Source organism: Biomphalaria glabrata, chromosome 8 (genome assembly GCF_947242115.1).
Source record: "Biomphalaria glabrata chromosome 8, xgBioGlab47.1, whole genome shotgun sequence".
NCBI lineage: Eukaryota > Metazoa > Mollusca > Gastropoda > Planorbidae > Biomphalaria > Biomphalaria glabrata.
The window spans coordinates 31,573,586-31,600,681 of NC_074718.1; the positions used below are offsets into that span (position 1 = coordinate 31,573,586).

The 27,096-nt window shown below is 35.8% G+C and overlaps 2 protein-coding genes across 2 annotated transcripts; one reads left to right on the top strand and one right to left on the bottom strand.

Moving 5' to 3' along the window:
• The first annotated feature begins 1,358 nt into the window (after window positions 1-1,358).
• On the top strand, window positions 1,359-17,163 carry LOC106067312 (uncharacterized). Its single transcript, XM_013226482.2, has 14 exons — window positions 1,359-1,513; window positions 2,268-4,120; window positions 5,124-5,194; window positions 7,474-7,609; window positions 8,260-8,426; window positions 9,688-9,761; window positions 10,084-10,160; window positions 10,802-11,031; window positions 11,978-12,132; window positions 12,371-12,559; window positions 13,130-13,215; window positions 14,079-14,294; window positions 16,451-16,594; window positions 16,976-17,163. Exons 2-14 carry the CDS (start codon window positions 2,396-2,398, stop codon window positions 17,114-17,116), a joined length of 3,411 nt encoding a protein of 1,136 aa, XP_013081936.2. The 5' UTR covers window positions 1,359-1,513; window positions 2,268-2,395; the 3' UTR covers window positions 17,117-17,163.
• On the bottom strand, window positions 16,451-26,353 carry LOC106067313 (transmembrane protein 272-like). The gene is made up of 6 exons (XM_013226483.2): window positions 26,168-26,353; window positions 23,165-23,246; window positions 22,895-23,002; window positions 22,399-22,458; window positions 21,337-21,487; window positions 16,451-18,778 (listed from the first exon to the last, which is right to left on the bottom strand). Exons 1-6 carry the CDS (start codon window positions 26,180-26,182, stop codon window positions 18,523-18,525), a joined length of 672 nt encoding a protein of 223 aa, XP_013081937.1. The 5' UTR covers window positions 26,183-26,353; the 3' UTR covers window positions 16,451-18,522.
• Between the last annotated feature and the right edge of the window lie 743 nt (window positions 26,354-27,096).

A 27,096-nucleotide genomic window follows, 5' to 3' on the forward strand; every position in this document is an offset into this window, starting at 1 on the left:
TGAAAACTTTTTAAATGTATTTAGCATTTTGTATGACTTGTATTCAAACGCGAGGGCTCTAGCCTTTTCTAGGCAATACCCTAACCACCGTACCAGCGAAGTGCTTATGAAAATAGAAGGTTTCATAGCTATCTATTGTTAGTTTCAAACTTTTAAGCGACAACCTAAATCTCTACAAATATATAAAGGGGTCTAATTCAAACTATACCACCACATTTCTCAAGTACAATTTCTTTACCTTGTTCGATATCAAACAAACTATTTTATTAGCAAAATTAATTAACTAATTGGTAATTTAAAAAAAAAAGATTCTTGTTTTGTCAGGTACTAGAAATAACCGTGCAAAATTTCAACTTGATCCAGACAGACAGACTGACAGACAAAGTGAGTAGCTATCAACTTTGAAAATAAAATAGACCTGCAACCTCCAGGCATATTATTGCCTCGTTAGAGATTTACTTATAATTAATTCAATAGTTTGTTTGTTTTTAGAATAGTTCAACATTGATTGTCATGTATTGGCTCTTGAAGGTTTTATCTTAGCATGTACAATAAGAGACACAAGTTATTGCTAAGTTTAATTAGGAGATGTGCTTTTTGAATCACTATATATTTAATGTCTCAAACTTTATGAAAGAAACATTTCCTGTTCCATATGCTAGGACTAATTCCTATAAGCGCTTCTTTTCCCATAGTGCATGAAACTTGTTGCCAGAATCGACCTGGAAAACAAATCCACTTAGAAGAGTTTAGGTCTCTAATTAACATGCCAGGTTAGATTGACACATGGATACGTGCAGGACGTAACTATCGTCTGCAATTTATAAGATACGATAAGATTTTAGGTAGAGTGACACTGCTTTTGCTGTTTTTCCTAATTATTTTAAAATATCCATAATTTATGTATGTTTTATTAGTTCTAATTAAATTAAATAGATTAAGCGAATTCACTAATATACATGTGTACCTACTACCTATGTGGTATTGATTTGCTCGCTTTTTTTTTTTTAAAGTATTTCGCTCCTCAGGTCCACACCATTCCATTCCCTGACGCCCCCCCCCCATTAAATCTGACTTATGGCTCGACCCAATGACGTTGTTTACCTTGATTTGTATCACTTCCCCTTGCTGTATCTCGTAGAACTGTGTCGTGAATAGAATCTTGTGTCTTGACGTTCCAGGGACTTGAATAGAGCACAGTGGCTTAAGGCTGGCCGGCAGCACTTAATCCGTAGATTTGCAATGAAAGTACTGCTTTCTATTGATTCGGAATGACATTGTCCCACTTTGGCGCATTACTCCCCCCCCCACCCTCAACATATACAGTATCTCCCTGTCACACTCACAAAACACACACACACAGTTATGAATTTCATAGTTTACTTTTAGATTAACCTAAACCCTGCACTTTTTTTTTAAACAGTGACACTACTTATGTCAAGACGAAACAAAAGTTAACACTGTTACAAGTGAAATTCTAAACCAAATGTTTATGGCTAGTGCGGGTTAAAAAGTAAGTTCTATTATAATCATATTTATTATAGAACTAGAGGAACACTTTTTCATGTTATTTAGAAAAAAATAAATGTTGTTAAACAGTTATTATTATGATTATATACTACGGAACTTAACCGTGCCCACTAAGTTTAGCGTTCTCTTTCTCCTCACACATTTCTTGTACTGGCCCATCCCCCTTACCCACAGTTTCCAGATATAGGTATTTAAACCAATTCATTTTCTTTGAGTTTGTTTTTTAAATGATTTTTTTTCTGTTATATAATTGGTAATTTATAAAGTTCAAAAGAACAGCATACTTTTATTAATATTAAAATAGTAATAAAGAAATTATTTTGTTCTGAAAAAAAAAAGACGCTAATATGACATGGTACAAACAATAAAGAAAAGGAAAAAAAAAACGCTTTATTACAATACATAAAGCTATAGGCCCTACTATTCTTCCATACCAGAGGCCCAGGAGCCCATGTATCACTTTGGTCTGATTCAACACATCTTTCCATTTCCACATATCCACTTAGATTTCCTAAAATTTGTGGTATTTGCCTTTTGGCTTATGCTGGTACACTTATTTTCGCCACATTAATTTGGTCACTGTCAATGTGGTTTTACAGAATTGGTAAATCTGTAGTTATTGCATGATCTTCCTGCTGTTTCATGCTTTAGAAAGCTAAAGTGTAAATGTATTAGCAGTTATCTCCGGAACTCTTTTATACTCATTGATAAACTTGACCATTTTGTTTTGATTTTAGACTGAGAATAAAGAATTTCAAACATCTCTGTTATGTTAAACAAGCAACGATGAAAATTGTCTCAAAGTAATTTCTCTCTCTCTATGACAAGATTTTTTGGGGGCTAGAAGTGTAAGAAGAACCAGAGTATGAATATCTACAGTGAGACAGATCAAGAATGTAATAAAGAAAAGTTAAGAGCAGAATTTGAACCTTGCAGTGAAAATAAAACCAAGACTGAAGACATAAAATATAATGAAAGAAAAGAGAGACGAGATCACGACGACACTGGGACTAAAGACAATGAGGCTGTACTGAAATTAAACAACAGAGAGGACACAGATAATTTAGAACTAGAAAACTTGGAGACTAAAGACAATGAGGCTGTACAGGAATTAAACAACAGAGAGGACACATATAATATAGAACTAGAAAACTTGGAGACTAAAGACAATGAGGCTGTAGAGAAATTAGACAACAGAGACAACTCAGATAATATAGAACTAGAAAACATGGAGACTAAAGACAATGAGGCTGTAGAGAAATTAGACAACAGAAGTGATGACAGAGAGGACACAGATATTACAGAAATAGATGATACAACAACGACGTCTGACGATGACGAAGAATCTGATAGTGATGAAGACCACAGTGAAAGTGATGACAATGTTGATGATTTCCATGACAAAGTAATACAGGAAACTGATGAAGTAAAAAGTGAAAACGACAAAACCTCACTTGCAATCCATGAGGTCGGACACATGGTTAGTGAAAATACTGATCCAAATGGCATCCCGAGAGACTTCAAAGCAGCAGAGAATCATACCTCGAGCAATACATTTACCCTGGTGGTCACCTACGATAACCCAAACCAGGAAGACCTAATAAATCCACAGACTGACAGGAGTAAAGAAACAAACTTAAATATTTCCCAGAGCTCCTCTTTCTCCAGCAACTACGACTACCGTGATGGTACGCTCGCCCCGGATGTAGACTCGGACAGTCTTGCAGACTCATGGGATTGGACATTTCCTAACCTGAACGTGAGTGAGCTGGACATCCCTGCCGAGCAGAAGTATTCAAAGAAGAAAGGGCGCCGGATTTCGAAGAAAATCCCCAAGTCTTCCAGACGTGAAGTTAGCGTAGGAACACAAACAGAGGAGGTAACTCATTTGACGGATAATCAAAGCGCTTCAACTATTACTGACCCGAATGTACTTCAAGACTCTACATCAAGAACAGATCAGCCTGAAAATGTAAAACCTAAAAGGAAAAAGATGAAATCTAAAAAGACAGAATTTGACGAAGACATTGTGTACTTCGAAGATCCTTCCTCCTCTCGTCTGTTCAAGACAAAACTTCTCTACCTGAACACAGACTCGAAGGTGAGAATCAAGTCAAGCAGCTCTTGGACCGAGATAAGAAACAGTAAACCCAAGCGGACTATTCCGGAAGACCCTCAAGAACTGAATCACACATTAAAGAGTACTGTTCAAGACTTTGAGAAGAGAAATGTGAAACGAGTTCTCACAAAATTACCGAACATCGAATCGAAGTTCATTCGTCCTCATCCCAAATCTGACGTGCACACTGCCGAGACTTCAAGGCTTGCGCCCACCCTAAGCAGAGACTTGGAAACATCTCTGTCCGCGTCTAAACCCAATCACATTCCTCTGAACTCTAGTCTGAAGCTAAACAACTCTATGTCAGACTCGCACCCTCTTTTCGGTGACGCCATAACTGAGAGACTGATCAATTGGAGGCTAGCTCGTGGCAGGACAATGTCCAGGCCTGATGTATTCCGAAGGAGTATGACCAGAGATGAGCTCCAGAGAGGCATTGATGACTTCTTGGAATCTATAAAAGAGAAGCAGGTTAGAAAAAATATTATATATATTATTATTATAAATATTAAAAATATTATATATATTATTATTATTATTATTAACTATATTTAATGCGTGTATTGCTTTTGACCTTAAGGTCCTTTTTTTGTCATTTGGGGGTGAAAAAATTACTGGTAAAAATACAGTTCTATCTGTGGATATTAATGTTTGAAGCAGATTGATTAATAGTTATGTTTTACATCAATACATTTATCTCATTAAAAACCACTGCATGATGATAAGACTTAAAGATCTTGTCCTAGTAATGCTTCGTTAAAAATTCCAGAATAATGAAATAGAACATCGTATGTTCGAATCTAGGTGACTATATGAAATAGATATCAATGCTTTTTAAATACCTCAATTTTTAAGGGTACCGGTACATAACATCTACTTTCGAAAAGTAAAAACGCTTTCATCAATGAGAAGTTAGTCACTTTCTCACATAGAGGATAGCTGTAGCGACCAGGGCCTGATTTAAGTACTTGGAGGCCCCGGGGCAGGATTTTTGTAAAGACCTCTTCACTTTCTCGAAATCATTAATGAAGATCCACTTATGAACAATAATACTTCTAGAAAATAGATATAGAATTCTGGTAAATTTAATCTCATTTTCCTTTTTAAGGACAACTATTTTATATGCATATTTTAGATTTTAAAAGTGGACATTTTTTATTTTGTGGAGGATAATTCCCTTGGTAGACGCACTGTCGTGAAGCCAAACATGCTACAAGCGGATACTTCTGAATCACGACAGTGTTGCTTAAGACTGTAAGTGTTAGCTGTAAAATGCTAAACAAAAAGCTAAAAAAAGAGTATAAGTTTCTGACCCGTCGAAATTGGGATATATTTATATATTTTGTCACTTTGTGGCGGCCTCGTTCTTGTGGAGGCCAAGGGGCTCTGGTCTCACCTGCCCTACCTTAAATTCGGTCCTGGTAGAGACCATAGATCTACATCTATGTCTAATTATCTTCTGTTTCTTTCACAGTCTAGCCTAGGGAGATTCAAACACACAGCAAGGCTGGTAGTCATACTCCTGAGAGCAATAGGTTTTAAACCGTGAGTTGATTTTGTATATTAGAGAAACACATTTCATTATTCATTTCCAAGTAACAAACGAACAAGTTCCCCCTTTCAGACCTTGTGGTCTATAGGGCAGATGATGTAAAGGTCATCTGTTTCTGTGGCCCAAGGTTAACAAGGGTGTCATGTTGCCATCACAACGACCAACCGCCTTTATTTTTCCCCAACTAATGTCAGGTACCCATTAGAGCTTGGGTGGATTCCGAGGCGTCCAAAATAAACGACAAATATGTTTGAATTACATCGGTCAGGCATTTACTGTGGTTGAATTTCCTTCCGATCAGAAAAATACATATTTATAGATTAATCATTATCATCTTCAAACTCGTTCATGCTAATACTTGTAAAGATCACTAAAAAAAAATATGCTAAATAAACATAATTTGAGCAAAGTGACAATAAGTGTGTGAAATTGCATCTGATAATTTACCCATAAAATTTATTTCGACTAAAATCTTGTTTTTAACAATTAGATCGATGTTGAGACATCAGCAATATTGTTTCATAATTTTCCAGAAAATCAGAAATGTAAATGAAATGATTGCAGAGAATTTAAAGCGCCTTCTTTTTGATCTACGTATTTGGAATTTGGGACTGGAAACTGTGCTGTACTTAGCTTCGCAAAACTGAAGATCTAGATGGCCTAAATCTTGTACAATTGATTTCTCCCCTTCCCATTATCGGTTCAAGTTGAAACTTGGCAGAAATATTGATTTTTGGAAGAGACCATAAGAATCAATCAAAAAATTAACTAATTATTTAATCACTTAGTTGTAATTAATTTTGTTTCATATAGCAAATGTACTAAATCGGCGACGGGAGAGCCCGAGACAATAATAATGTAGATAATTTGGTCGTTCGTTAAAAATTTTAAAGTAACAATAGATTAATAAAACTTCTATTTTAAATAAATTTATAAGTACTTGTATAGCTCAGAGGCTTGAGCATGGAGGCTCGAGAAGCTTTTTTTTTTACCTTCCTTTTATCAAGTGGAGGCCCTGGGGTATTTTCAAATTTGGATCCCCACTTTCCCTTAACCTAGCTACGCCACTGCAGACCCGTAAAAGTCATGCAAAAATAATTACATATAAGTATTATAGTTTGTTTTAAATTTTATATTTAACTTGTATATGTGTTTACTCGTATATGTGTGAGCAAAGCATGACGTTTTGTCTTGGCCCGGGGGTCGTGGAAAATGTTTTAGCCAAATTTTAATGTGTAATCCAAATTGATACATATCTATGTTTTATATGTGTGTCTGTGTTCAAATGACTTTTTTAGAAACGGAACAATAGTTTTGTCTGTTAGATCTGGAAACGTCTGTCGGGAGATTATTTGTACAAAGCTTCTAACAATTCACTCTGGTACGAATTCGGAACAACTTATTTCTACCACTTCCCATTCTTAGATCTAGTTGAACCTTTGCATAATTATTCAATGTTCCTTACAAAACATGACTCAATAAAAAAAAATTAAACAGTTATTTAATTAAAAAGTGGTAATTAATTGATTGTGTTTGATATCAAAAAACTGGAAATAATTCTTATAGTATTGAGATATATGGATGTAAATGTTTTAAGCCTTTGCTATATTTTGGTTATGTCGCTAACATGGTAATATGTCAGTGTGTTTTAATATTGTCAGAAAACAAAATCAGTATCTGATTCACACAAATGGTTTATTGTATTTTTGGTATCTCCAACTAAAAAAAAGGCATATAATTTAGGGAGGGGGGGGAGGGTGGGGGTAAGTTTGTCAATATCATGGTCTCAGGTAAGAATCTGACCTTTCATAGTTTGTATGTTTTACTGGTTTCGTTGTGTTCCTTCAAAAGTGAACATTATTTCATCCTAGTCCAAACCTTTCACAGGACGTCGGAGGATGGTGGGCAGGGTTAGAACCCGGGTCCATCGACACGACAGTCCCAAGCATAAACACACGAACACGAACAGGTAGTTCGCAATACGAACTAATTAAAATTATTAAAACTTTTTTTTTCGGGCGGGAAGAGAAATTAGAGTACAAAATATTTGAGTGTTTGTGTGACGCATCGTATGCAAACAGAAGATCGATTTCGTCCATAAAAATCTACATCTAGACCTAAACTTTAAAATATTTTTTTTTATTACTAGAAAGTTTGTGGTTGCTTTTTATAATTATTGTTTATAAAAATATAATGGACATAGATCAAGATTTTGATATCTTTATTTTCTACAGATTTTGATTTTAATACATAGTTCCATTGGCTGTTTCAGACACACGCCAGAAGAAGACAGCCACAATTTTCTCTCGTGGACTGTGGTCTATGATGAAGTGCTCGGGATCTCGAGACTTAATTATGACAGTGGCACTTTGACCTTTGACCCCCTCTTGTATAAAGCGAATAAAGAGGTAAGGATGGTTCTATTGACATAAAGAGAGAAGGTGAGGGAGAGAGAGAGAGAGAGAGAAAGATTTACACTGAACTCATGATTTTTTTTGATTTTTTTTTAATGAAAATTTCAATACTGTTTTTTAATTGTATTATTGTATACAATAAAGTTCCATTTCAGACCTTGCGATCTATAGGGCAGATGATGTTAATGTCATCTTTTTCTATATCCAACGATTTACGAACAGGGTGTCGTGTGGTCAGCACAACGACCAACCACCTTTACTTTCCCAACTTATGTCAGGTAATAATTAGTTGGGTGGACTCAACGGAGCCTTGAAAATCCCGAAATTCCAAATCCCCAGTCTTCAGAGAGATTCGAACCCAGGTCCCCAGGCTCGGAAGCGAAGGCCTTAACCACTCGTGCACCGCGCCCCGTATTATTGTATACATGATGAATATCGGTATCTCGAGTGCGTCATCATCCACGAAGCCACATTTAGAAACAAAAGCATCTGACTATTTTGTTTGTGTTGATATTCTGACATGTAGTGCAACAATCTTAAACGCCCTCTCAATATCTTTAGTTCTGAGTGAGAGTTGAACAGAATGCTTTAAATTGTGTCTATTTGATTTGTTCATAAAACATTCTAAATTCTTGTCTCCTCAGACTACAGTCAGTGACGACGTGAAAGTTATTCTTCAACTTCCTCCAGGTCAAAGAACACAGGCTCATGTGCACATGGTTAAAGTCTGTTTCAAGCAAGTGGCGCCTTCATTCTCAGAGTTTCCAATAAGAATTCAAGAATCTATGATCAAAGTGTGCACCTACGACAAGTAACAATTTTTAAAAATTGTTTCTAGAATTTCAATGACCAGTAGTCCCACACAATACATGCGGTGGAGTCTTCACAAACAACATCGCTACACACACACACACAAACACATCACACACAATCAGGGGCGTAGCTAGGAATTTTCCATCGTTAGGGGCCCCTGCAATTTTGTGTAGTATTTAAGTTTGAATGTTAAAAAACTCATTTGGGGCCCCCTTCAAATGTGGGACCCGGGGGGGATTTTCAAATTATTTCCCTCCTCCCTCACCCTAGCTACGCCACCGCACACAATTGATGTGACCAAATAGAACAGGGGCCCTTAAGGCTTCATTGTCTACTTGAGCAGAAGCTTAGAGAGGCTCATAGCAGCACGCTGCGGACAGTCGGACTGGATACGCAATTTATTATTCAAACCCAAAGGACTGACATTGTAAAACTAGAGTTTAAAAATATCTCAGTGACTACATCCGGCGGGACTGTAATTGGACTGAGATGATGATCGGACCACAAGCAATACAAACAGTTAGACCTACAAACATTATTTTTTTATGTGTGGGGGTAAATGGGCCGGAAGGGGGGAGGTGCGACTTTCTACCTCTCTCTTTGTTTTTTCAATTATTTTCTTCTCACCCTCCCCCTCCCCCTTGTGTTTCTTGTGTTACGTCCTGCTAGTGTGTTGACTAAAAACTGTAAGGTCTCTATGTAGACATTTTTATCCTCCCTTAAAATACACACTGTTAAAAAAAACACAAACACAAGAATATGTTTTTTGGCTCCCTTAGCTAGCAAGTACTTGTGTGTGTATATATATACAGAGAGAAAGAGAGAGAGAGAGAGAGAGAGAGAGAGAGAGAGAGATTGTATTTAGTTTGATTTATTGAGTGACCAATATTCAAAGTGTGGCAACCCTGATGGTTTATATAACAAATGGAAATATGCAAAGAAAGGCATCAATTGTAGGCAATATATAGTTATGAATAATTTGCACTACGTTTAATTGCCGTGCCGTAGAGTGTGGTACATATATATATATATATACATATATAATCTAACATTATAAACTACCAAAATAGTCTTTAAAAATGAGTCAAGACAATATGTTCACACTGAAGAACAATGTCTACATCTATTTCTAAAGTAGGCCTATAAGAAAAGGAATTAATCTCGTTTTGATTTGTGTACTTTTTACTAAAATTCATGTAAGTCAAATGCACAATTAATGTTTAATTTAACAACGTCTTATTAGTTAACATGTTTTACAGATTTAAGGCGGGAAGAGTTATAATTAGGCAAGGTCACAGGGCCGAGAACTTCTACTTCATCTTGTCTGGCTGTGGCAAGTATTATTATAACTCTTTCAAGAATGAAGCTATACATAGCTATTGTGTTTAAGCAACATTATTTATAAATCTAACTACACAACTATTCATAAAAATACAAAGCACTACATTAAAAAAATCAACTATTTATAATGATCAAATATGTTTAAAACGAAAGACAAATGCCCAATTTTCCGCTACTCATTATCTAAAATGATTGCAGAATTTTATTTCACGATAATTCATTAATAGGACACAGGCTTCCGATTTAGTTTAGTACATGGCCTGCAAAGATGTTCCAGCATGCCTTGATTTTTGTTTAATTTCTTCTTCCCTCAGCGGTTGTTACTGAGTTAGACCTTTATGCTAATCACGTTCACACCACCAATGTGCTGGGAAAAGGAAACAGTTTTGGAGTGAGTAACTTATTGACACATTTAGTCTAATGGAACTCCTCAATACTATAAAGAGACGAAAGCAGAGCTGCTGGTTTGGTCCTATTGTAAGACATGACTCACTTTCAAAAGTCATACTTCAATGTACAGTGGAGGGAGCACGAAGAGAGCGTCGTCCAAAGAAATGCTGGCTGAACAACGTGAAAGAATGGACTAGACTATCTCTTGATAAGGACACCTGCTGAAATTAAAGAATGGAGGGCTTTGGACTTTGGTTACTATCAATTATGACTAAAATTAAGGGACAGATGATGAGTCCTCTAGATTTTTCAATCTGTCCAGCGCCATCTTTTCTTTTTACGAATCGACTTTGTAAGCTTCTACAATTTGAATACTAAAGAGATCTTTTATCTTGAATGTTTGGAATGTCTGATTGTTTGTTGTTGAAGGTCTAGATCTATTACAATCTTAATTACATGATGATCCAAACTAATTGATACAATTACACTTCGTATACGCTTTTTTTTTTTAAAGTATTTTTTGCTTTCCTTGAATGTTTTTTCCTTGATCTTTTAAAATAATATTTTCTACGAAAAATAAACAAAGGAAATAACAAACATTGTTCAATGCACTTGCAAGTGGACTATGCTATCTTCCTGTAGGAGCTGGCTCTGCTGAACAGGTCTCTTAGGTCTGCTACAGTCACGTGCAGGGAAGATGTGGAACTTATCTGGATTGAGCGTCAGGATTTCATTGACATCTTCATGGCACGAGTGTCTGGCAAGGAGGCTGATCACATTACTTTTCTGAAGACCGTTGAGTTGCTCCAAGGTTGGCCCGTGGACAGATTGCCAGCCCAGAACCCCAAACTATGTGCCTTCACTTATGTCAGGTGAAACATTTTACTTATATGTTACTATTTATATTGTTTTTTTTTATAGGGTAGCAACTTAAATGTCTACTGTTCAGAAGTTATGATCGAGTCACTAGCATGATAGTGTTAAGTTATAATTAAGTTATGATATAAATAGTTCAAAAGGGAGGGGGGGGGGGAGAATAAAATTTGTAAAGAGAAGGGGAGATAAACAAAGAAAGTGAAAGTTGGAAAAAAATGGTGGAGACTTCATATTGATTTGAGTGATATTATCGAATCTAAGAAACTTTGATAGATATATGTTGGGCTTACTAATCAGATTTGAGTAGTTTTATAAGTAACATGTGGTTTAAAAGTATGTCGTTAATTTATTGCAATTTTCGTACTGTTACTCTGTAAATACGAAAAGCATAGATCTTTGATCTCGCATTGGTGTCGCATTTTATAATAATGGAACTTACAGTTTGCGGGTCAGGACCTAAAGGTTTGGAACCCTTTCCCTATGAATCTCAGACAAACCATATGCTTCACTACATTCAAGAAGAACATAAAGATCTACCTGTTTAAAACGTATTAGGAATAATTCGCAATTTAAACTTTACAAAAAAATTCTAGTTGATCGCGCCTTGAGTCTAACTTATGTTTTTTTTTAACAGTAAATGTAAATTAAATTATACATTTATTAATTTTTTTTGTGATGCAAAATAAATGAAACAAGAATAATATTAAAAATCTTTAAAAAAAAAAGGCATATATATAAAGGAAAGAAATCGCATATCTTTCAATAGAAGAAGCTATTTCCCTTTTTTGATAAAGTGAGTTAATAAATGCTTTGTAATAAAAACAAAAGGAAGGGGGAGGTAGATTTGGATAGAAAATAGTCAATTTGGAATACCTTACTTAAAAATCCCCGAAATATGATAATCTTTTGAAAAAGTTTTTTTTTCTCATTTCTCTCTCCCAGACGTGGTGTTGTCTTATGCCAGGACAGTTCCAAGAGTGACTGGATATTTGTACTGGTGTCTGGCTCCTGTAAAATTTTGAAAGCACTCACTGACGCTCCTCTGAACAAGCAGCAGAAGGCAGACATCCTAAACGAAAGATCCACGCACTTACCAAGTCAGTATAGCTTGAGGGAAAGGTTCTCAATATCTACAGTATAGAGACCACAGGACATTTATAAATAGACTTGTCACTTTCGAGATCGAGTTTACTGACCTTTTGTAACAAAATTCGACGTATTTCTGATTTAGAATGATACATTTAAGAGAATGCTATTACAAAATGTATCAGCTCGTTTAAGGATAATCTCCAAAACTCTCCCTATATAACTGCGTCTTTTTTTTTCGGTCGCTAGGTATTAGTATAGCTCCGGCCATGTCTAATTTCGCCACCATCTACACAATGAACAACAGTAACAGGTTCGACGCTGTAGCAGACGACAGCGCCATTGTAGTCAGCAACCGAACCAGGAGGCAAGGATTGGTTCAAAGACCTAATCTGGTGACTGAGTCCTTGAATTTACTCAACAAATCGGAAGCTTGTGGTGAATATTTTGATTCTTTCACATTTAACTTTTAGTCCGGTGGTTCCCAAACCTTTTCCTTAACGGAACACTTCGCCTCATTCTTAGTATTTAGCGAAACGCTTTGCTTATTTTTTCTTTACAAAGCTCATATCAAATCACCCTGTCTGTCTGTCTGGGAAATAAAATATACACGTTATTTCTCCCAATTCCAATCTCGGATCAAGCTGAAAATTTTCACAATTATTTCTTTTACATGACAACACAAGAATAAATTTAAAAAATCGAATTAGTTAATTAATAATTTTTTTATAAATACATTTAAAACTGATCACCTAAATACCCCGTTCTTTCTACCCCACCCATTTCCAAATTGTCCAGACAAGTGATAGGATCATAGTGTAATTAGAACGCTAGAAGCATGAAATTGGGATAAATATTTCTAATCGTACAGATATATTTTTGTTAGTCAATATCTATTACAAATTTTTTTAAAGGAATTTTTTTTTCTGATGAAAAAATTCACATTCCGCAGCCATTTAACCTGTAACTTTTATTTCCATTTGACTTTGATTTTATTTATTCTGACAGTTTCTAGGTCTCAAAGTGTCCATCAAGCTGAGATAGAACAGATATTTGTACAGAAACACACTGTACCGCCATTACAGGAAGTGAAGGTTTGACCTGGATTTATTTATGCGAATATTTTTTTACAAAGCTTATATCAAATCACTCTGTCGGTCTGTCTGCGTGTCTGTCTGTGTCTGGCCAAAAGTTTCTGCAGGGACCAAGCTGAAATTGAGCACAATTATTTATTTTAACTAACAACGCAAGAATCAATACATTTTTTTACTCAATTAGTTAATAACTACTGGTAATAAATTACTTTGTTTGGTATCTTAAAAAGGGGAAAGAAATAGTACTTGACTGAAGTAAAGGTAAAAGCTGAATTAGTTCCCTTATATTATGCTGCAGTTTGAGTCTTAGTGAACACAAACATGAAATAGAAACAATCGATAGCTATACAATCTTCCATGTTCATAAACTCTTCACTAGCAGAGTGGTTACCGCGTTGGCTTGAGAAGCTTGGGAAGGCTTTAGCCCACAAGTTCGAATTCATGTCGTTCCTTTTTTTACATACATTTCAAAAGCGATGACCCAAATACCCCGTTTTTTCTCACCCTTTCCAACAGGTCCGACAAGGGATGTGATCATAGCATATTGAGGACGCTAAAAGCATGAAATTGCGATGAACAAAAACAATTATAAATATAATTATTTCTAATCGCATAGATTTGTTGTTATTAGTCTAGTACTCTAGATCTATTACAATTTTATTTTTATGACTGATCCGAACTAATTGATACACACTAATATAAGTTTGGTACTTTTTGTAATTTTTTTTTTTTTACTAATAATGAACCATTATAGCCTCAACTACAACTAAAAGTCACTATTTAGTTGAATACCCAAAAACAATATAAAAAGAAACCAAAGTTGATAAGATATTATTTTATACAATGTTTCTTATTTCCAATAGTCGTACGCCGACAGGCCATCAGAGCACAACTCATCTCGGATAACAACGCAAACTCTACAGCTGCCTCCCACGACTTCATTGTTTCAACCCAAAAGGCAGTCGTACGGGCTCCAGCCACCAGCACTGCCCCAGCTGGTCACGTCATCAGTCCAAGGACCATCGAACACGCGCCAGGTGTTCATAGAAGTAGCTCGATTGGATTCTGGAGATGTTTTTGTAAGTCAGCATTTTAAAACGTCAACATTGATGGCCTCCGCCTTTATCTTGGTTGTAACTTGTCTCTGAACTAGCGACAGAGCAACACACGAGGTTAGGGTTGAAATCCTGCGTACCGTCACACTCCAACCCTAGCAAGGGTTGGTTAGTCATGTGTAGCTCAAAGCAGCCTAGATAGATCTAGTAGTTGGTTTCATTTATAAGCTTCTGGTTGAAAGCAGCCTAGATAGATCCAGTAGTTGGTTTCATTTATAAGCTTCTCGTTGAAAGCAGCCTAGATAGATCTAGTAGTTGGTTTCATTTATAAGCTTCTAGTTGAAAGCAGCCTAGATAGATCTAGTAGTTGGTTTCATTTATAAGCTTCTCGTTGAAAAGAGCCTAGATTGATCTAGTAGTTGGTTTCATTTATAAGCTTCTGGTTGAAAGCAGCCTAGATAGATCTAGTAGTTGTTTTCATTTATAAGCTTCTCGTTGAAAGCAGCCTAGATAGATCTAGTAGTTGGTTTCATTTATAAGCTTCTCGTCGAAAGCAGCCTAGATAGATCTAGTAGTTGGTTTCATTTATAAGCTTCTCGTCGAAAGCAGCCTAGATAGATCTAGTAGTTGGTTTCATTTATAAGCTTCTCGTTGAAAGGAGCCTAGATAGATCTAGTAGTTGGTTTCATTTATAAGCTTCTGGTTGAAAGCAGCCTAGATAGATCTAGTAGTTGGTTTCATTTATAAGCTTCTGGTTGAAAGCAGCCTAGATAGATCTAGTAGTTGGTTTCATTTATAAGCTACTCGTTGAAAGGAGCCTAGATAGATCTAGTAGTTGGTTTCATTTATAAGCTTCTAGTTGTCTAGGCCAACATTGTATAAAATGCTTAAAAGTATCCTGAAGAGAGATTTGGAGACACGGAGCCAACTTTCAGACCGTAGCCTTACCTACTTTCACATCTAGAACTTATAGTCCTCTTGGCTCCGGAGAAGACAGAAAATTGAATAATGGACGAGGATTTAAGAATTTTCTGGATACATGCTCGGAAAAATACAGTTTTCTTCCAATTTTGTTTTGTTTTAACGTATATAATATATATACTAACTTCTATTATTGTCAATATTTTTTAAAGCAGATTACTAACTTCTAATTACTTTTAGATGAATTCTAATATCTGAATAATTTAAAGAATGGAATTATATAATTATACATAGATTTTGCTCCTTGATAAATCCAGTACCAAATAAACTTGTCCGTAAAGTGTTATTATTGACCTAGGGTACTCAATATCAGGGTTAGGGTTTTTATGTGTAATTGACCAGAATTAAAAACCATTACATCCACACAAACTGCTTAAAATTAAACATCCAACCAGTTTGTAAAGAAAAGAACAAAAAATGGAAGAAAATCTGAAAATGTTCTGTTACATTTATGGTGTCAGTATTTTGCTGGAAGGAGAAACTGATAAAATAAAATAAAAATCTTCATTCGTGAAACTGGTCATTGTTATTTATGTCCCTTGAATTTTGTCTATATTCATCTGTCCTCTCTCTACAACAGTAACAAGACTTCTGTATGTTTTATCTTGTCATCTCTGCACAGTAGGTTTATTAAGTAGCTCCTTCTGTGTGTATTAGACAAGTTTGGACTCAACAACCTTAGAAGTATTCGTCTTGTCAATTCTATTCCATTTCCATATTTTCGTTGACATTTACTATCAAAGGTCAACAAAGATGAAATATTTTATGAAATACAGACATTGCTTCAAAAAGAGAAGATGATTGCGTCCTACGCGTATTCCTAGATCAATCTTATTATGCATATTAGATTCTGCCAAGTCATTCACTCATTGGTTTTCCTGTCTGACTCAGGCAACCCATTCCATGCTCTCGGAAATCAAAGGAGAATAGATACTTTAATACTTATTATCCTAAGCACTTAGATCTAAAATCTTAAACTATTTCATCTCCAAAAGTTATTTACTTCTGCTCCACTAGGGCTTAGATCAGGTGGTGTTGGTTGGTGTACGAAAGGTCACGTCATTCAGCCTCAGGCAACCCATTCCATGCTCTCGGAAATCAAAGGAGAATAGATACTTTAATACTTATTATCCTAAGCACTTAGATCTAAAATCTTAAACTATTTCATCTCCAAAAGTTATTTACTTCTGCTCCACTAGGGCTTAGATCAGGTGGTGTTGGTTGGTGTACGAAAGGTCACGTCATTCAGCCTCGTTTCAGACGGCGCAGAAGTGGTGCTCATCAATAAAAAGTTTTTCATGAAAAATCTAACGGAAGAAACCATGAAGGACATGCGCAAGAAGGTCAGGTCCTTGACCTTAATAGTGCTTTTTGTTATTTATTTACATATTTAATGAATATTTAATGAACAAGAAAACAAAATTGTCTCAAGATCTATCACAATGTTCTTTATTTGAAAACTTAGCCTGCTTAAAGTGAAGAATGTTTAATCGTACTGATAAGCAAAAATACATTTAATTAATTTAACCTCAAGGCTCCTAATTTAAATACTTTTAAAATGTTATCATATACAAATAATGCTTGTTTTGAAATCGAGGATTTAGATGGAGTGCAAGCACTAGTATTCATGAGTACCAGGCAGGTTGAATTAGTGCAACAAAGTCAAACCACTTAGCCTGAAAATGAGATTTTACAAAATATGTATATTTGTTTTGTTTTTTTAGATCAATCCGCTTCCAAGTGAAAAGGTTCTGCAAAGAAATCTAGAGACATTGAAAACCTGGGAAGCTTATAAAGCTGTGACTTTGTCCAGATATGCCTCCTGGAGACAGAAGCTTGCAGACGTTCCAGAGTTTTCTAGATGATATTCATCTATTTCTCACATATCGCATAAAATGAATTTTATTCTAAAGATTGTATATATCATTTTTTTTAATGGTCAAGAATGTTTACAACTGTGAAATTAATTAGAATCTATTAATCATGTACAAATTATGAGATCATTTTTGCAACTCTATTAAAAAGTATTTACAAGAAATATTTGGTCCAGAAGAATGATTCATCAAATTAAAATCAACTTTGGGCAAATGTTGTTTCTGGCTCAAAGAAAGTCCAAAGTCAAGTTCCTTTTCGAGGCTGTATCTCCGTAGGGCAGAAGGTGTCAGGCTCAGGTTTCTATGGCTCAGGTTTCTATGGCTCAGGTTTCTATGGCTTAGGTTCAGGTTTCTATGGCTCAGGTTTCTATGGCTCAGTTTTCCATGGCTCAGGTTTCTATGGCTCAGGTTTCTATGGCTTAGGTTTCTATGGCTTAGGTTTCTATGGCTCACATTGTTGAAGGAGTTCATGTGTCAACACAACTAAAGATGATTGTAAATGTAATTTAATTACTTAAACGAGGCGTGTTGTTGTTTTTTTGACAATCATTTCATGTGTGTTCGATTTGTTATTGTTGTGAACTTGACATATTTACGATTAAAGAGTCATTCAATAGTTCTACTTCTGCCTCGAGAGACTATGGCGATAGCCAGACGTTATTTTTTTCTCTTCAATGCGCATTTCTAGGCTTTAGATACAGGGTTAATTGATTTATAAAGCTTTCAAACAATATTGGCTATATCTCATCGTTTTTAACAGATTTTTGCAGCTGTATAATTTATTTTAGATGCAATTCTATCACTTAACGTTGTTTTCACACTCATAAAGAACACCAGGAGGCGCGGTGGCTGAGCGGTAAAGAGCTGGTGAAGAATGGGATTTTAAATGTCGGGATCTTTGGCGCCTCTGAGTCTACCCAGCTCTAATGGGTACCTGGCAATTCTGACATTAATTCGAGAAAGTAAAGACGGTTGGTCGTTTTGCTGGTCAAATGACACTCTAGTTAACCGTGGACCACAGAAACAGATCACCTTTACATCATCTGCCCTATAGATCGCTTGGTCTGAAAGGGAACGATTTTTTTTTTAAGACAACAAAATGGAAGCATATATATTTATATGTATATTTCATTTTCTTTGCACCACATATTTCGAAGACAAGAGATGTTATAGAAAATAAAGGCCTACATTTACTGTACATCCAGCACCATTTATACATAATAAGATTAAAACAGAACAAAAAATATTTACAAAGTTCAAATTTTAAGTCTCCATAATGAAATCATTGCAATAAGAAAGATTAAATCCTTCAATGTTACACTTCCTTTCGTTGCCTTAGAAACACCAATATGTTGTGTGCGTGTTCCGCAGTTGAAGAGTTCGTGTCGCTTCCTAGCTCATCGGAAGCAGTTCGTGCATTTGAAACAGAAAGCGAAGCCGCAATGCATCAGGACCAGGATGACGATGAGAATGCTGACCAAACCACACTGGACAACAGCGAAGAAGTAAAGCTCTTGATTACACCACTGCCTGGGGTCAGCGTCCAGAGGCTCCTCGCCGAGTGGGTACCATACAGAAAATGTCCAGTAGGTGCCCAGACCTTGCCAAACAAGTAGGAAGACATTGAGTGTTATGTCCACGATCTCATCAGATCTGAAAGAGCAAATCAGTTTAAACCTACACACACATATACATACTATTAAAAACTCGTGATGCAATGTTAGTTTTACATAAGACTAAGCGAAGCATTTTAACGTCAGTAATCTTATTTGAAATCTAAATATCCATAGAGCAAAGTTTCCCAAACTGTTCCGCGGAACCCTTGTGTTGCGCTAGGCCTGAATATGTGTTCCACGAACTACTGGAATAATTAACTAGTACGCCACAACGTGAATCAATCTCTCTAAAAAAAATTAACAAAGTGTTCCGCTAAACACTCGTGATGTGCGAAGTGTTCCTTTAATTGAAACGTTTGGGAAACACCTTGTAAAATTTTGTGCCTAACGAGAGGGGTTTGGATGGTTGGTATAATCACCAATATCAGCATTGACGTGTTCCCAACAAATCAAGTGTACTTAAGGATAGTAAATAAATGATTACCCTGAGTAAAACACAAAATCAGTTTTACAGTTCAGATGTTGGAGGTGTAGCAATCTATCAAGTAGCAATAAAAATGATTGTAATGTAATGGAAAATGATTGATCTACTTAATTATGTTATTAGTTAAAAATCGATATCCTAGACCTAAAACTCGATTTTCTCTAGGGATACCTCCCCTTAAGCTTAAGTCATTCCGTGGACAGTGGTTCTACCATCTTCGACAAATGTCATCTGTTCTTCACGGAAAGCTAGATCCAGGGACTTACTGAAACCATGAATGTAATTTTAAGACCTCATCGAAGCTTTAGTCCAGGAGCCTCGCTCCTAGGGGAAGAATCTCTTCACGCAACAAAAACAGAGGAAGTGTAGAGGGCGCTGTTTACCTATGTGATGTGAGGCTATTCTGACTGTTTTCCTGTGTGATGTGAGGCTATTCTGACTGTTTTCCTGTGTGATGGCATGCTATTCTGACTGTTTACCTTTGTGATGTCATGCTATTCTGACTGCTTACCTTTGTGATGTGAGGCTATTCTGACTGTTTTCCTGTGTGATGGCATGCTATTCTGACTGTTTACCTTTGTGATGTCATGCTATTCTGACTGTTTACCTGTGTGACGTCATGCTATTCTGACTGTTTTCCTGTGTGATGGCATGCTATTCTGACTGTTTACCTGTGTGATGTCATGCTATTCTGACTATTTACCTGTGTGATGTCATGCTATTCTGACTGTTCACCTGTGTGATGTCAAGCTATTCTCACTGTTTACCTGTGTGATGTCATGCTATTCTGGCTGTTTACCTCTGTGAGGTCATGCTATTCTGACTGTTTACCTGTGTGACGTCATGCTATTCTGACTGTTTTCCTGTGTGATGTCATGCTATTCTGACTGTTTACCTGTGTGATGTCATGCTATTCTGACTTTTTACCTGTGTGATGTCATGCTTTTCTGACTGTTTTCCTGTGTGATGTCATGCTATTCTGACTGTTTACCTGTGTGATGGCATGCTATTCTGACTGTTTACCTATGTGATGTGAGGCTATTCTGACTGTTTTCCTGTGTGATGGCATGCTATTCTGACTGTTTACCTGTGTGACGTCATGCTATTCTGACTGTTTACCTGTGTGACGTCATGCTATTCTGACTGTTTTCCTGTGTGATGTCATGCTATTCTGACTGTTTACCTGTGTGATGGCATGCTATTCTGACTGTTTACCTATGTGATGTGAGGCTATTCTGACTGTTTTCCTGTGTGATGGCATGCTATTCTGACTGTTTACCTTTGTGATGTCATGCTATTCTGACTGTTTACCTGTGTGACGTCATGCTATTCTGACTGTTTTCCTGTGTGATGTCATGCTATTCTGACTGTTTACCTGTGTGATGTCATGCTATTCTGACTGCTTACCTTTGTGATGTCATGCTTTTCTGACTGTTTTCCTGTGTGATGTCATGCTATTCTGACTGTTTACCTGTGTGATGGCATGCTATTCTGACTGTTTACCTATGTGATGTGAGGCTATTCTGACTGTTTTCCTGTGTGATGGCATGCTATTCTGACTGTTTTCCTGTGTGATGTCATGCTATTCTGACTGCTTACCTTTGTGATGTCATGCTTTTCTGACTGTTTTCCTGTGTGATGTCATGCTATTCTGACTGTTTACCTGTGTGATGTCATGCTATTCTGACTGTTTACCTGTGTTATGTCATGCTATTCTGACTGTTTACCTGTGTGATGTCATGCTATTCTGACTGTTTACCTGTGTGATGTCCTGCTATTCTGACTGTTTACCTGTGTGACGTCATGCTATTCTGACTGTTTTCCTGTGTGATGTCATGCTATTCTGACTGTTTACCTGTGTGATGTCATGGTATTCTTACTGTTTACCTGTGTGATGTCATGCTATTCTGACTGTTTTCCTGTGTGATGTCATGCTATTCTGACTGTTTACCTGTGTGATGGCATGCTATTCTGACTGTTTACATGTGTGATGTCATGCTATTCTGACTGTTTACCTGTGTGATGGCATGCTATTCTGACAGTTTACCTGTGTGATGTCATGCTATTCTGGCTGTTTACCTGTGTGATGTCATGTTTTTCTGGCTGTTTACCTGTGTGATGTCATGCTATTCTGATTGTGTTTCTTCACCTTGTAGTTACCGTACATGGTGTGGATGGTCTTTAATGTACCAAAACATCCGCCAACAAACAGGAAGACTGGAATGTTAGGATTCTCCGGGCACTCTGATAAATATTTGACACCTGTAGAGACATACAAACGTTATCAGTGACTCAAAAGCAGACGTGTAGTAACATACCCGTGAGCCTAGAATCAATCATATGATGATGCCTCTCAAGTACTACCCCCCCCCTTTCCCTTTTCCAAATAATCTAGAACAGTATTTCTCAAAAATTTTCCTTAGCGGAACACTTTGATTATTGTCCGGAATGGTTCGTACACATGGAGGTCTACTAGTTAATTATTCCAGTACTTCGTTAAACACTTATTCAGGCCTCGCGGAACACAGTGTGGGAAACACTGATCTAGAAAGCTGAGTGTAACATAAAAAAAAGAGAAAAAGAAATAAGAGAAAAATATTTAAAAATTTACTTTTTAAAATTAAAGCTTATCTGATGTGAAGAACCTCGAAATCACTGTCATATATCTCAATACAGCAAGGTTTAACTCCCTTTTTCCATATAAAAAAACAAATAATTATTTAACACTAATTGTTTTTCTTTTTTTATTGATTCATGAATTGTCATGGACTATAAATAATTGTGTAAAATTTAAAACTGATCCAAGAATGGGTAGTGTTGTGTGTTGATTTTGTTAAAGGTGTATCTGAAGTGTTATTCTATCTTTATCTTTGTTGCCACGTCGTACAGACCTGTGACAGACCAGAGCTATTGGTCTCCACTGCCCACAGTTTGCAACGTCACAGTTCAGTGTCGAGGCCTACTATAAAGGAAGGTCACGGTTTAACAGAGTATGTGACCTTGGTTGATTGATACCTTGTACCCATTTATTTAGGACAAATCTACAACATTATTAAAAATTGGCCAAACAATATTCGTGCAAAGTTGCAGGAGAAAGTCTAAACAAGAACCGAATTCCCAAAACACGACTTGATGACTACAAACAAGCACAGGTCAATAGCAGCGAGACTCACCTGTCCCCGCCTCAACAACACAAAACACCATGAGACATGCCAGGAACACATTGACTATCACTGTCAACAAAAGAATGGTTCATCTTATATACACTCTGTTAATAAATTGGACTAAAATTTAAAAATAAAATAGTACTTTATAACTGTTATTTTATTTAACGATTTTCACAGAAATGTTCTAGTTTATGTATGACTTTTGGAAAAAAACAACAACACTTAATTGGCCCACACAGGGAAAACTCTGGTTTAACCGTTATGATTTTTTCGAAATATAGTAATTTAAAACTTAAATTTGTTCTGGAGACCTCGATCTGGTCAGCTGATATTCCCGCATGTATTCACTCAAGAGTTCAATAATAAATAGACATTCAGGAACATTTTTGCGCAGCGTCTTTTTCAAAATTCAGTCTAGACTCTAGACTACTGTCTTTTTATGTTTGTGAGAAAACAAAAAAGAAAACAAAACAAAAACATTAAAAAAAACTCCGTTTCTTACATGTACCACAGACAATTTCATTAGCGCCGACCACAAATTCAAATGTTGACTCAGAGTCTTTGGTTAAATCTTTCAAAGCTTCAATAAAATCTGTACTCGTCTCCTGATCTGTTGAATACACGAACAACAATGAAGATTTTGTTTTTTAATATGAATAACTGGATATTTGACATAACATACAATAGATCTAGATCTATATTTTTGTTAATTGATACTATCCAACTGACGTTAGATAAGCTTGATATCCAAGTTTTACTTCCTAGCCCATACCTGCCCATTTCACATCTTCTGAGGTTGTATTAGAAGTTAAACTCAACCCAGATTGAGAGCTGGTCATAGATGCTGAAAATATCTGAAAAAATAAAGTATATCTCTCATTTGAGAGTTAGAGCAAGATGTAATTATTGTCACGAGAGTTCTTTGGACATGAAATAATCTCTAGACTTTAGACTGAGTTGTTCATGTGTTGAGGGCTACCTGGGTCTAGTTTTAATACTTTAAAAGTATGAGGTTTGAATTAAATTGAAGACTGTCTAAAAATGTAATTGCTCGTTTTGTGTACGCTTTACTTTGCTTCGTTTTTATCTTATACAATACAGACGTTACTTCAAAAAAGAAGATGGTAAGATCTTATATAATACAGACGTTACTTCAAAAAAGAAGATGATAAGATCTTAAATAATACAGACGTTAATTTAAAAAAAAAAGAAGATGATAAGATCTTATATAATACAGACGTTATTTAAAAAAAAGATGATAAGATCTTATATAATACAGACGTTACTTCAAAAAAGAAGATGATAAGATCTTATATAATACAGACGTTACTTCAATAAGAAGATGATTATGTCCTACGCGTCATCCATTTAGTCATGCATATTAACCAATGACCTAAATTCTGCCACGTCACTGGTTTTCCTGGTTTTATAGAGGAATAACTTGGTTTTCAAGAACATTTTGGAATCAACCTTAGTTTAAAGAGTTAGATTAATTATAGGAAAACAGGGTGATTTAGAGGGTTAGACTAACTTTGGTATAACATTTAAAATATCACTCTTATTTATCCTGTTGTGACATATTAATTTTATAACAACATTGCGACATTTATATGTATTTGACAAATTTTTAGGGGATTCCTAAATGGTGCCAGTTGGGCACTTAAATGTCCAAGATCCTGAGGTACTTTTTACTAATGAAAAAAAAATCTAATAACAAGGCTGAACAAGCTATAGGTCATCCACGCCAAAAAACAATTGTGGGGATATCAATACCTCTACAATGATCGAGGTCATCCATGACTATAAAAGCGCATTCGAACACTACACTGTTTGCCTCAATCAGTAGGACTATTAAGAAACATGATGACTAGACAGGGCCTGCCTAAGGTAATCGGAGGCCCTTGGCGGTTTCCTAGTTTGCCCAGGCCTAAGGCCGGCGGCCCTGGACTAGATTACCAGACAGGATGTAACACACGTAATGCCATTGTTAAAAAAAAATCTTTACTTTAAAAAAGATAAAAACAATCTTATCTTCTTATCTTATAAAATACAGACGTTACTTCAAAAAAGAAGATGATTACGTCCTACGCGTCATGCATCTAGTCTTGCATGTTAACCAATGACTTAAATTCTGCATTCAGGGAACTGCACTCAGTGCACTGTAAAGTCTGCAATGTCAAGTAGACTTTGTTTATTTTTAGTCTTATGCACGTCCATCTATTTCTTGATTCTTGTAATAAATCCCTAACAGTCAGTCAATTAGAATCGTAAATCACGTTCATGCTATAATCATACCGTGACTCGTCCACTCTACAGACAGACTTAAGAATAGCGTTAACTTCTATAACACATCGTCATGTGTTCAAGCCCCATTAAAGCCGCCCAACTGGCGCCCCACTTCTCCACTCCAGTGTAATCAATACTATCTGCCAGTACAAACCCGGTCAGTACAAAGTTATCAGAAACAGCTGGTTGATAATAAAACCTTCTCCTTGGCTTTATGTATTCATATTATGTTTTGTTTTGTGGAAACTTAGTTTTCATATATTCTCCAGAACTTCGGAGTTTTTAGATGTACCGGAAGTGGGGTCGATAATTTGTATGTTTTTAGTCGTACGGAAAATGAACATATTTAGTTTTTTAACTCGATGACGACTTACAAGGGGGACAATGTTTTTAAACCCTAAATTATATTTTAAAATTAACTTTTATTTTACTTAATTTCTTTTAAATATCTGATAGATTTATTATTTAATTGAGTCTTTTTTATTATTTTTGTTTTGGGGACGTAGGCCTATAGGCTGCACTACAATTTGTTATTTTCGTTGGGAAATTGACAAAGAAATTCCACCAACGCATTTTTTTATATGTACCTTTTCATATACATTCAAATATCCTATTCTCATAAGTGAGTATAAATACATTGTATTTCGAAAACGGCTCTAACGATTTTTTTCAATATTTCAAGGTAAAGGTATATAATGAGAAAAACATTCTCAGCTCATTGGCCACAAAGGGAAAACTCGAGGTCTACCGTTATGTCGCTTTGAAAATGTTTCATTATCGAAAAATTAATTTTGGGTAGAATATTTTCTGAATTATTATTTTCCATGACGTTCAAGGAAAAAAACTTGACACCGCTTACGTCACTAGGCTTACTGCAGTACACTAAAACAAGAACAAGTTTTAATGAATCAATAGACCTAATTAAACATTTGCGCACCATCTTAATGTAGGCTTTATTAGCCTTATTACCAAATTGTAAACAATTTATAGAGCCCTTGGAACACAATAACTAATCATACATCGGCAAATTTAATTAATTTTGTTTTCTTCCATAGTGTTTTAAGAGTCTGTCTCTCTCTATATATATATCTGTCAACATATGTAGATCATAGCTAGGACTTCGTAGCCACTGGAAATACTGCACTCCTCCTTTATTATTATTGTTATTTTATTATTATTACTATTATTTTGGCGATTATTACTATTATTAAACAAATTTATTTTAAAAATTCATACACTCTAATAAAATGTTTTGCCTTTGTGACGTCAGTAGACATCTAAATATTGTCTAATCCAACACATTTAATTACATTAAAATCGACTTTAGGTTATCTACAAAACATGTTATTAATCTTAACTAACAAAAACAAATTATATATTTTTACCCAGCAGAAATAAACTTTCAAAAATGATATTAGCATTAACAAACAAAAAATTCTAATGAATTTCAGAAGTATAAAAAGTATCATATATTTACTATCACCGTTACCTGCCTATTGTCCATAGTTCTTTCTTCATTTTATTGCTGACTTCAGTCTGTTAGTCCCAGTGCAGACTTACCAGACAGACCGACACGCAGATCTAAATATCTATGTCGCGGACTCAACAGAAGGTTGTCAACAGATGTTTCTTGAATGACGACACTCAGTTGAATATATTTTGAGCGTGAGAGTGAGTCTGTGTATATATAAGGATGTGGGTGAGCGAGTGTGTGCGTAAGTGGATACGGCTAGTGTGAACAACACATTACCTTTATGAATTCAATAACATGAGCGCTACGTCACGTGACCAGCCAAGCGAGACACACTGGGCTTAAGACTCGGCCTGGTTGAATTAATTATAAAATATGTTGTAGTTTATTAAACCCTGAATGATATCATATTGACGCAAGCCCCGCCCCACCCATACACACACGTACCCCACACATGCCCTATTAGGCCTATAGGTTTTATTATTTATGCTAAAGAGATTACGCATAGACTGCTCATTAGATTATTTGTTATATTGAGGTTTCGCATGCTAAATTTTGAAAACAGTAGTCTGCTCGTAGTTTTTCCCTCCGTAATAAGAAAAAGCCGCTATTAGTTTTGTGTAAAATGTCCGTCTGCCCGTCTGTTTTGCTGAATCTCAGAAAGTAGAACAGAAATGAAAAATCTTATTTCACCATACGTTGTGGCTGATATAGTGTAGTTGAGATGGCTATTTTTTAAATATTTTTTTAAACACACCGTTTTGTTTTTAAAATACATTTTGCAAGTAATTTTTCATAAACAAAAAAACAAAGCATGGTGAAATATGATTTTTCATTTCTCTTCTAGTTTTTGAGATCTGAGTGTGACAGACGGACAGACGGACATTTTACACACAAGTTATAGCAGAAAAGCCCCTTACGGGGGCCGCTATAAGGTGTAGATCTAT